The sequence below is a fragment of the Chrysochloris asiatica genome, unplaced genomic scaffold (assembly GCF_000296735.1).
Source record: "Chrysochloris asiatica unplaced genomic scaffold, ChrAsi1.0 scaffold00046, whole genome shotgun sequence".
NCBI classification, from domain to species: domain Eukaryota; kingdom Metazoa; phylum Chordata; class Mammalia; order Afrosoricida; family Chrysochloridae; genus Chrysochloris; species Chrysochloris asiatica.
In genome coordinates this window covers 8784046-8796247 of record NW_006408564.1, presented here as the reverse complement: position 1 = coordinate 8796247, position 12202 = coordinate 8784046, and the positions used below count along the sequence as shown (strand labels likewise).

Here is a 12202-nt window from a genome sequence, read left to right as displayed (position 1 = left end):
AATGATTTTATTTGTTAATTCATCCTTTTAGAGTTTCGGTAGCCAGGCTTTAAATAGAGCTATTTAGCATTTTGAAGGAAAACAAACTCTGCACTATCCAAGAATATAATTGAAAATCACCCCATACCCATGCACAATAATTACCTTTCAAAACATTTCCCATTGCCTGACATCATAGTGGTAATTGCTTAATGATACTGTGATTTCATTACGTAAGGATTACAATGGCAAAATGATGTAAGTTGGATGCTTTGAAAATTAAGTTACAATGAAAGCAAAATGTCTTATCAAGTTTAAAGCACTTATTTCAATATAGAATTATACATAATCTCACCCTATTTTTGTACAAATGTCATTGTTGTTGGGGTTTTATAATGCATCCATTTAAAGCTCCGGTACTAAAAACCACAAAACCCATCTAAGTCCCCGTGACTATAATGTGTTCAGTTCTAGCTTTACAGAGATATATTTTGGAACAAATGCATTTAGATTGCACTTTTTGCTCTAGTTTGTGTGCATTGTGTAGCAAAACCTGTACTAATGAATTGAATCTACCTTAGTCCCTTTGCAGTTGGGTAATAAAAAAACTATGGTCCATTACAATGGCTATTTTCATCTTGAACGATTCATGGCTAGTTGTAAAATGTATTGAGTTTTCAAATTTAGTAGCAGCAACTTAAAAGAAAATGTGTCATTTTGGAAAGTCGAGGTACAGAACACACTAATGAGTTCTATACAATATAACCCTTAGGTCTGAGTTTGCCCCAAAGTTCGGCTTGATGAAGTAAAATAAGAAATAGTAATATCAGACACCTAAGATAGCTATGATTCAGTCATGTGCCTCAGTGAGATCAGATTTTTTACCATTATACCTGATGGAAAATAATCATTTATTTTAATGCATGATTGTTGTTGTTGTTGTTAAGTGCCATTCAGTTGGTTCCGACCCATAACAACCCTGTATAGGAGTCTAAGAAATGTTTTCATTTAAAGATGAATTCACCATAGATCCTTACATAAAACTAGCTGGATGCCAATCTACTTTTTTTTTGGTGGGGGGAGGGTAGTAAAAAGGTCAAACATATAGTTTCTGAGTAGGGAATAAGGTGTTAATGAACATATGCTATATATCATGAGTTTTCACATACTCTCTGAAATTATCTAATTTTATGATTTGCTCTTAGATCCTATGAGGATCTAAGGGCCCTCAGCCCTTCTGGAGGTTTTATCACCCTCTACAGAACTTCCAGAGAGGTTCAAGCTGGATTCAGCAGAGGCCGTTGAATGAGAGATATCATTGCTGATGTCTGATGGATCTTGGCTGAAAGCAGAGAATACCAGAAGGATGTTTACCTATGCTTTATTGACTACGCAAAGGCTTTCAATTGTGTGGATCATGACAAGCTATGGACAACATTGAGAAGTATGAGTATTCCAGAACACTTAATTGTACTTCTGAGAAATCTGTACCTGGACCAAGAAGCAGTTGTTCGAACAGAACATGGGAACGCTGAATGTTTTAAAATTGGGAAAGGTGTGCGACAGGGTTGTGTTCTTTCACCATACTTATTCAACCTGTATGCTGAGCAAATAATACGAGAAGCTGGCTTCTATGAAGGAAAATGTGGCGTCAGGATTGGAGGAAGACTCATTAACAGCCTGCAATATGCAGATGATACAACCTTGCTTGCTGAAAGTGAAGAGGACTTGGAACATTTACTGATGAAGATAAAAAAATCAGCCTTCGGTATGGATTGCATCTCAATGTCAAGAAAACAAAAATCCTCACCACTGGACCAATAAACAACATTCTTATCAATGGAGAAAAGATTGAAGTTGTCAAGGACTTCATCCTTCTTGGATCAACTATCAACATTCGCGGAAACACAGTCAAGAGATCAGACGACGTATTGCATTAGGCAAATCTGCTGCACAGGAACTTTTTTAAAGTGTTGAAGAGCAAAGATGTCACCTTGAGGACTAAGGTGCTCCTGACCCAAGCCATGGTATTTTCAATAACCTCATATGGATGTGAAAGCTGGACAGTGAATAAGGAAGATCGTAGAAGAATTGATGCCTTTGAATTGTGGTATTGGAGGAGAATACTAAAAGTGCCATGGGCTGCCAAAAGAACCAATAGATCTGTTTTGGAAGAAGTGCAGCCAGAGTGCTCCTTGGAGGCCAAGATGGCTAAACTTCGTCTCTCATACTTTGGACATATTGCCAGGAGGGAACAGATGCTGGAGAAGGATGTCATGCTGGGTAAGGTGGAGGGTCAGAGAAAAAGAGGAAGATCTCCAACAAGATGGATCGGCCAGGTGACATCATTGATGACATCAAGTGTGGCGGCGGCAGTGAGGTTGGCCCAGGATCGAACATTGTTTCGTTCTGCTGTGCATGGGATTGCTATGAGTCAGTTTCCACTCAATGGCACCTGACAATAACAACAAGAGATACAGATCCAGTTAGTCTGGAGTAGGGCCCAGGCATGGCCCTTTTGAAGCTCCTGTCCTCCCCCTCCCTCCAGGTGACTCTAATGGGACTTGAATTGGGAACCACTGCATTAGACTCACAGAAGTAATTTCTCTGGAGTCATAATGTTTTCTTGAATGGCTCCTTTTCTCTCCCCACATTCTATGGGCATTCCCCAGACTCACTTCTGTGGTCATCCATGCTCTCTACCCTCATATTTAAGAATGTTCTTCTGGCTTGAAGCAGAAATTACATATCCAGCTTCTTCTGCAATCCTGTCTTCCCATTCAAACTCGAGTTGTATGTCTGCATCTGATTTACCAGTATTGGCATTTTCATATCCCATTTGCACCATAGTCTTGATTTGATCAAAAATGAACTCATTTCCACACTCCCCACCCGTTAGATAGTGGTCCCTTCTCCCAACCTCCCATTTCTGCCCATTGTCACCATTACTCTCCTGCTCACCCAGGCCAAACCTTGAAATCTTTGACTGAACTTATCCTCATCCTTTTCTGGACATTCAACAGGAGCTGGTGATTTTTCTTTGAAAATAAATGTCTTAACTGTTCCTTCCTGTCAGGACTCTCCATTCTGGAACTTCAACAGAATAGATATTAACTAAATTATGACAGTGTTCTCTTGGTTTTTTTGATTCCAGATATACTTCTATGTCTACCTATAAAATTAGTCTACCTTGAGTTCTTTCTCAAGACTCTCCACTGGCTCCCTGTTACTTAGTGTATTGAGTCCCAACTCCACTCCTGATGATATACCTCCTACCTCATTTCCCATGATTGGCCAGCCCTCTTCACCCACTCACAGAGCAGACTCCTCATTCTCCGATCATTCCTGGCCCCTTGTCTCTGTTGATCTCTCCCATGAGGACCTGTTGCCTATGGTGTCTTCCTTCCCTTCTGTCTCTCCACAGTCTATCCCTCTCGTGCTCTTTTCCACAGTGATAATGATAACATTTATTGAATACTCACTACATATATACTGAGTGTTCTCTCCATTACCCTTTATAGGTGCTAAGACACATACTGTCATTATCCTTACTTTGCATATAAGGAAACTGCAACTCCTCAGAGACGTGTATTTTCCCAGTGTTTCACTGCTGCAAAGTGATACATTTGGGATTTGAACCCACCTCTATTTGACTTCCATCGTCTAAATATTTCACATTTACTCTCTTACTCCTGCTTCTATGAAGCCTTTTCTTCATAATTTAAGCTTTATCAGTATTTCTGTTATGAGTTCCTAAAAAGTTACCTATGCTGTGGTGTCCTCAATATTAGCTATCTTCTGTTGAGTAACTATGATACACACTCTGCTCCTCTGTTAGCCACAAAGTCAGCAGTTCAAACCCACCAGCTATTCCCAGTGAGAAAGATGAGGCTTTCTGCTCCTGTAAAAGAAACATTATACAGGGTTGCTATGAATTGAAATTGACTCAGTGGTCGTGGTTTTGGTTTAGGAGATGCATATTACCAATATCCAGTTTCCCTTTTCATCAGACCCTGTGAAACAGGCATTATTGTTCCCATTTGATAAATGAGGTTACAATAACCTGCATCCCATCTAAGCTCATTCAGGAAGTAAAGAGCAGGTATGTTGGAGTCTAGGGCCTATGGACACTCTTACCATTCTGAAATAGCAACTCCTGGTTAATTCCTCCTTAATCTTCAGTTACTGTTTCTATTTCTGCACATGTCACATCCACATGTGGCTGTGTCCAGCTCAGTCACATAGAGGGCACACACCACATGTTGTTGTTGTTAAGTGCCATCGAGTCAGTTGCGACCCATAGCGACCCTCTCTAGGATTTCCAAGGAGCAGCTGGTGAGCTTGAACTGCTGACCTTGCACCCACTGTGTCATACCGGGACTCCTACTTACTGATAAATTGATTTTTAGCAGATCTCTGAAGTAGGCCAATATTAAAGAGAGGGTGGATTGACTATCTGAAAGTCAAGGGCATGCACACTCTCCTTTAGTGTGCCTGATGTCCAGACACAACCTAGAGTAGAGGGTCACTTTCTGTATGAAGGACCACTTAAAGGCATTCTCATCCTCACCTACTTAGAGGAAGAAGGTGGCTGGAAGCAGGGCCCAGAGACCACCATTAACACAACAGAAGAAAGGAAAGGAAAGTCAGCCTGCCTTCTCTGAGTTCCTGATCTTAATTTGAAACTGTGCAGGGCCCTCAGGCCAGCCACCACTATTAACATGGGTGTTGTAGCATGTTACAACAAAGTTTAGGCTGTGGTCAAGAGTCACAGAAGCTCATCAAAGACACTGCAAGGATCGGCTACAAAATTTCACACAAATGATTGTCCAAGTCCCTGTTTCCCTTTCCTAAAGCATACATTTCATTTCTCATCAGGTAAAATGCTTAGGAAATTCTTCCTATGCTGAGCCAAAATCGTGCTCCCCATCCATAACTCCCACCTTCTGATTCCTTTGCATCCCGTGGAACCACACAGAATCTTCTTAATGCCTCCGTCTCACATCACCTCTTCATAGACTGGAATCCAAAAGGCTTCAGTCACTTTGATCAAATTTACTCTTTTCTTGGGCTGAGAATCCCAGTTCCTTTGGAGCTTCCTGAGTATGTGCCATCCTTTATTCAGCCCATGAACTTCCTTGTTTTTGCCGATAGTGTTTGGTGTTAAAAAAAAAAAAAAAAAAGATTTCTTTTGTTTCAAAGGCTGACTTTTAAAATACAGGGTATTTTTTAAATGTGTTATTTTTTCTGATGTTTGAACTTCTTTCGTGTAATAAATTAATTCCAGTTGAACACGTGATACTTCTGAACAAAAATCTGGGGAGCCTGACATGGGAGAAAGAACCTTAAACTGAGAATCTGGAAACAAGCTTATCCCTGACTCTGCTGCTTACTCACCACGCAGCCTCAGATGAGCTATTTACCTTTGCACACCCTAATTCCCGTAGCTTTAAAATGGGCATGATAACTCCTGCTTATTTCGAAGGTTGTGAGGGTCAGATGACCTACTGCATGAGAAGCTAGTTCTGTTACACCGTACTTTTTAAGTGCTATACAGGACTGTATACTATACAGGCGCTCTGGTAGCGTAGTGGTTGCGAGTTGGGCTGCTAACTTCAGGGTCGGAAGTTCGAAACTACCAGCTGTTTCACAGGAGAAAGATGAGGCTTTCTGCTCCCATAAAGATTTGCAGCCTTGGAAACCCTGTCCAGGGTCACCATGAGTTGGAACGGACTCCACGGTACTTAACAACAGCAACAATACACTCCTGATGTGCTGCTGTGGGCTAATGCGTCAGATTGCATAGTCATTTGAACTGCAGGGTTGGTGGTTCAAGCTTACCAGCTGCTCCTTGGAAAACCCTATAGAGGGTCGCTATGGGTCGGAATCGATTCGACGGCACTTAACAACAGCCAACAGCATCGCCATGAGTCAGAACTGACTTGACAATACTTAACAACAGTACTAGATTCACAAGACACTCAGATATCATGTCTACTTCCCCCATTACAAAACTGTCTCCTGAGGACAGGGCCTGTTTGTTGGTCATTTATGACCCCAGCACCTAGCTCAGTACCTGGCATGAGAAGAACTGTGTTAAATGTTCAATGGGTGGATAGAAGAAGGATGGGCAAAGAATGTCTATGGTACAGTTTCAAGTCTCTCTCCCCCATCTGGACCCTGTTTTAACTTGACAGAGTGGAATGTCTGCAATGTGGTAAGGTTGAATGTGAATCAAGAGAGTGAGGCCAAAAGCATTTAAAGATGTGTTATACTCAAAGCATAAGATGAGGCAGGGCCACTCGGAGCCGCACTTGAGGACAGGAATGTTATGAGAGGGCTGTAGAAAGGCTGAGGTTAGCTAGCTCAGTTTGCAGGTGGCCTAGGGATTGTTGACTAACTCTACAGACTCTGGAGCATTAGGAACTGTCCTGACTTGTTGAGTACCTTGTCCCAGGTGATTTGGGTAGATGCATAATGGTCCAAAAAAGTGAGAACTAGACAAAGAGAGTAGTTGGAGAGTAGAAGTAAAATTAACTGCTTAAGAAGGGTAGCTGATCAGCCTCTAGCCAGGGCTTCAGAATTGTGTCAGGACCGCAGTTGTGAATTATATTCCAGACCCACTGCCTTGGACTTAATCCAGTTGATCATTTTCCTGACAGTCCTTGTGGAAGCTTAGTCTGATTTTGACTGGGTAAAATAGAATCCCACCACCACCATTGCCTGCCATTACACTTAGGATCATGGGCATAAAGCCATGATTGTCATCCGTTATTCACCCTTTCCATAAACATTCAGTGTTTGTTAAACCTTGTTATGTGCCAAGCCCTGTTCCACACCCACCATCAAAGCTCTTCTGAAGCTGACTCCTGGTGATTTTGCAACCCTTGATGGTCGTGGTCCTTAATAATCTGTACTAATGAAGGGAGCAGGAGCCCCTGGGTGGTGCAAATGAGTAAGCCCTTGACTATGAGCCAAAAAGTTAGCAGTTTGAACCCTCCCAGCAGTGACATGAAAAACAGGCCGATCTATTTCTGAAAGGGCTCAACCTTGAAAACCCTGTGGAGCAGTTCTACTCTGCACACATGTGGCTGACTTGAGTTGGAATTGACTCAACAGTGACAACAATGGAGAGGAGTGTTGTTGTAATCACTCTCCTTCTCCTTGAGCTTATTCTGATCATGCTGGCCATGGAGAGATCTTGATTTCCTGGCCTCTAAACTCCCTTAAAAAAGCACTTCTTAGCACCATGCTGGGCACATCAAAGGTACTCAGAAAACATCTTGTTTTCAATTATGATTTCATGCCCAGCTGGAAACCATCCAAACCTTAATGATGACTTAAGGCTAGGGAATCTAAGCCATCAAAACGGCTGTCACACACACACACAAAAAAAACATCAAGCCAGGTTCTGTTCCCAGCAAATTTGATAGGCCTTCCTTCACTAATAAAACTACAGGCCCCTGACACTGTTTTCTTTAGATGTTTTCAGCTATCTTATATTTCTAAATGACTTTGTTATTTTAATTCATCTTTACTTAGTAGCCATTTTTGGACACATGAAGAGGGCTTGAATTCTTTATTATTTCATTTAATTGGTGTTATTTTAAATTTCGTACATACAGCTGTGGTGGTGTGCTGTGGAGTTGGTTCCAACTCATAGTAACCCCACATAGGGTTTCGGAGGCTGTAAATCTTTACGGGAACAGAAAGCCTCATCTTTAGCCCATGGAACAGCTCTGGTAGCATAGTGGTTACAAGTTGAGTTGTGAACCTCAAGGTTAGCAATTCGAAACTACCAGCTGTTCCGCGGGAGAAAGATGAGGCTTTCTGCTCCCGTAAAGATATATACAGCCTCGGAAAACACTATACAGGGTCGCTATGAGTCAAAAGCGACTCCACGGCACATAACCACCATTACATACAGCTGAGGCTCATAAGAAAATGTAAAACTATGTGATGATTAAGTTTTGAATCATGCCCAAGTTGTCTTCATTCTAATTAGCAAAACTCTTTAGTCCTTTGACCCTCTCTCTCCTTTCTTGTTATTCCTCCCTGCCTGTTCTCAATAGTTTCTTTTATCAATTGTACTCAAGCTGGACCTTGGGCATGCGTCTTCTCCTTCTTACACCACATGCTAGAGTCAATGTCTTCGCTTGCACTGCGCTCCTCCACTTCAGCGTAAATAGTCTGCTCCCAGAAAGAAAATCCCCTTGCCCTTCTCCTGTTGAAGCTGTAGGAATTCCAGGCCAGACTGACAGCTAACATGTCTCTGATTCCCCTCCCCTGCAGGTGAAGAAGAGCTGAATGTGGAAGAGGACGAGGAAGTGCTGACTCTGTTGTATGACCCATGTCTGAACTGTTACTTTGATCCCCAGACTGGGAAATACTATGAGTTGGTATAATCCTTCCTTCCGGGGCAAAGAGCAACCCCTACCCCCTCAATTGGAGCAGTATAGCATTCAGATTTTGTTAAGGTGAAATCACAATTTGTGTGTTGAGCAGATCCATGGAATCAAAAGGAACTGAGAGAAATTGATTTATTTTATAAATAACATTCAATTTTAAGAATAGCTGCGTTCTTTTAGTCAGTGTGCGGAATCTTGAAACTGAAGGAATTTAGTAACAAGGACAAGATTTTAGGACTTTGAATTGGTTCTTATTTATTGGTTCTCACACTCCATATCATTTTTGTTTATTTCACGTAAGCTTATGTATACAAATTAAGAGTTGTTAATACAAATTGTTGCAGTGTTAATCTGTAAATGATGGTTTGATATACAGAAGAAAATGTATTCTTGTTTAAAAGATATTTGGGTACCTTCTATTTTATTACATATTTGTATTAAAAATAAAGCCTGACAGTCCAAAAAACACCTTTTAAACTCTGTCCTTATTCACCTCACTTTCTTTACTAGAATATTCCTAGTTGATATTTACCTTTCCTTGGACTCTCAAAAGAGAACGCATGGGAACGGGGCAGACTTTATGATCACAAGTTAATTGGTTTGACTGAATTATTTCCATTCCATTATAATTCATCTAGAGTTTGCCAAAGATGACACAACAGTGTTAATCACTTAAGCTGCTTACCACTGTGGAGGGTTTGGGGTTTTTATTTCACCAATTATCTCTGAATTCTAATCATATGGTCCAAATCTAGTCATCCATTTGAGCAGCTTGTATGTCTGACCACATCTGTGACTTGGGCCCAGAGAAATCCGGAAGGCTTTCTTTTTGGTCTGTAAAGTTAGGTGATTGTACTTCTGCCTGCTTCAGGGAGAGATAGGCAGCCTTAAATTGTGTGCCAAGTACACTAATAAAGAGCTTCAGGAAGTGCTTGTGATACTAGTTGGCATATTTTGTTATTTAATAAAGATTTTTTAATAAAGAAGAGTACCATTGGAAATGAAAAATTATTAGTGTGCAGTTGCATTTAATGGTAGTACTATAATTTCATTTACTATGGCTTGATAAAAGAAATGAGTTCTTTTTATCGAGGTAGAGTTGGGCTTCTGTTCCAAGGATCTTACATTATTTAAAACACTGTCTATGTTTGATAAGCTTTTAATCCTGTTGTTCACAAAGTGTACCTTTGTTATGAGTTTCTCTCCCAGATATTCATTCTTATAAAATGAAAATGAAGAACTGAGGCTTCACGAAGCATGTGGAATGAGAAAAGACTTGGGTGAACTTGATTATGACTTTAAAGATTGGAGTAAAGCTTGGAATGGAATATTAACTTACTGCTCCCACTCTTGGTAGTCTCAATACTATCCATAAAAATAGGGGAGTCCATTAGAATAAATCTATATTAGTTAAGACTCATAGTTAACAAATATCAAAAACATCAGGAGCTCTATATTAAGGTGGGGGAGGAAGTAAGGTTATGACAGTATTTCCTGGAACCCCAAAACAGAATGTTACAAACCCTCAGAATGGAACCTAAAGAGCTACACAGATTACAAGAGAAAGCATTGATCCCAGAATTCAAAGACATGTTATGTTGAACAATGCCCCAGGAGGCACAGGAAACATGGAAGTTTTAGAGCTCCCTGTGGTAGGAGCTGGCGTCCTGGTGTGGTGCTGTGGATTAATGCGGTGGACTGCAAAGTTGTTTTTAACTGTGAGGTTAGTGGTTCAAGCTCACCAACTGCTCCCTGGAAACCCTATACAGGATCACTATGAGTCGGATCCAGTTAGTGGCCCAGTGCATATCCTACAACACCACACGGCAACTCCTTTCATGTCAATGTTGTTAAGTACTGTCAAGTCGATTCTGAATCAGCAATCATGTAGAGGCTTTTGGGTGAGCGACTGGTGAGTTTGAATTGCCAACTTGGTGATTCGATTGACCGTGTGGTCCAGTGCTTTATCCTATTGCGCCACACCAGGACTCGTGACAATAGTCAACAAAATAAGTCAACAACCACCTTTTTCTGCCCTGAGTCTTTCTGCTCAAGGAGCAAGAGACTGGTTGGCTTGGCTTCCATTTATCCCCAGAACCACATGTAATGGGGATGAGATAATCCCTGAAGATGAGGGTGCTATGAACATAACAGCAAGGGATGGGAAAAGCAACAAATGTTTACTCTGGGAATCTACAAGCATCGTCTCTGCAGTCACCTCTGCTTCCTATTATCTGTCTCTTCTCTTTTCTCTGTTCTCAATCCATACATTCAACCATACAGAAATGTTAACTCTCAATTTCAGTTTAAAATTTTATTTCAAATTAAAACCGAAGTTGGAATTCCAACTGGCCCATTTTGGGCCAAGGACCAACAAGGTCCTTGCCTGTGCACAAGGGAAGAAGATACGGTTTCTTGTGAGCTAAGTAGGTGCTTCAAAAGATAGCCACCACAAGATCGTCTTATCTACTTTTTACATTTTATTTGTCTTTTTAAAAAGGGTTGCTTCGTTTCTGTTGTGATTTTTCCAGAAGAATTGAAAATTGAAATAATGTGTTTCACATCGCCAATGTTAAACCAAAATGATGCAGACAATTTATATGGTAATTCACTGACTGGGCTTTGCTTGCTCACTGGTTACAAATATTCTGCACATTCGAGTCTCCTGGGGAGTTTATAAAAATAATGATGCCTAGATTCTAACCCCAGAGAGTGTGATTTGATTGGTCTTGGGTGCAGCCTGATCAATTGGAGTTTTAAAACCTTCACTGGCAGTTCTGATGTGCAATTAAAGTTGAGGACCACAACTATAGATTACACCTAATGTGATGAAAAGGAAGTTGGTTTTAAGTGCTGTGTTGAGTCAGTTCCGGCCCATAGCGACCCTGTATAGGGTTTCTGAGGCTGTAAATCTTTTTGGTAGCAGAAAGTCTTCTCTTTCTCCTGCAGAACCACTGATACTTTCAAACTGCTGACCTTGAGGTTAGCAGCCCAACTTGTAACCATTACTTTACCAGAGCTCCTTGAAAAGAAAGTAGTGTTGCCTAATGGCATATATATCATTGAAGAAGAGTATATATTCTGAGTTTCCGTTTCAAGACCTTGATTTATCTACTTTTCAAATTAACTGTATACCAAACATTTATATGTGGAACGGACTATTGCAAATGCCTGCTGAAAAAATAGTTTGATTCAATATGGAAATATATTTAAAGATTATTTGAGACTTAGTTTCTTGTTGCATATGATTCACAATCCAACTTGCAAGCGGCTGTAAGTCATCAGTCTCTAAAGTATTACTTAATTTCAGAGCCCAGTTAATGGGAATTGTGGAAAAACAACTATCAGCTGACACATGGCATCAGATCAAAGACTCCTTCCTTGGCAACCGTAAGTTCTCACTTTCCAATTAATTTAATTTTCTTTTTAAGAAAAATACAGTACTAACATTTGCAAACCAAAAAAAACAATTTTGCAAAATAATATGCCCCACTATTTCTCCATATTTTTATATAAACTTCCTCTGAATCAGTCATTTTATACATAACTGATTTCCAAGAATATTGTAGTCACGCAATGAGCTGCCGCCAGGACAATTCATTAAAATAACATTTTTAAATTGTCTATGACTTTAATTAAAGATCTAGCTGCTGAAAATTTCTGGACTGTTATATTTTAAAAAACTGGAATGCCAACAAGTACAGAACCAAAACTAGGCTTATTCCAGATCGCATCCTATAATTCTCAATCTTCAACCAAAATGGCCCAAAGTATGTGGCTGTGTATTTGCTAGGAACTGTATTTCATACAGCATT

General features: G+C 40.4%; 1 protein-coding gene across 1 annotated transcript in view; it reads left to right on the top strand.

Annotated features, from left to right (window-relative positions):
• The window catches only part of LOC102834024 (chromosome unknown open reading frame, human C3orf67), a 443079-nt gene extending 434695 nt beyond the window's left edge, over positions 1-8384 (top strand). Inside the window, exon 16 of the mRNA XM_006862094.1 lies at positions 8272-8384. Within this exon, the coding sequence (XP_006862156.1) occupies positions 8272-8384 (113 nt within the window). The remainder of the gene's footprint in view (positions 1-8271) is intronic.
• Positions 8385-12202: the final 3818 nt, after the last annotated feature.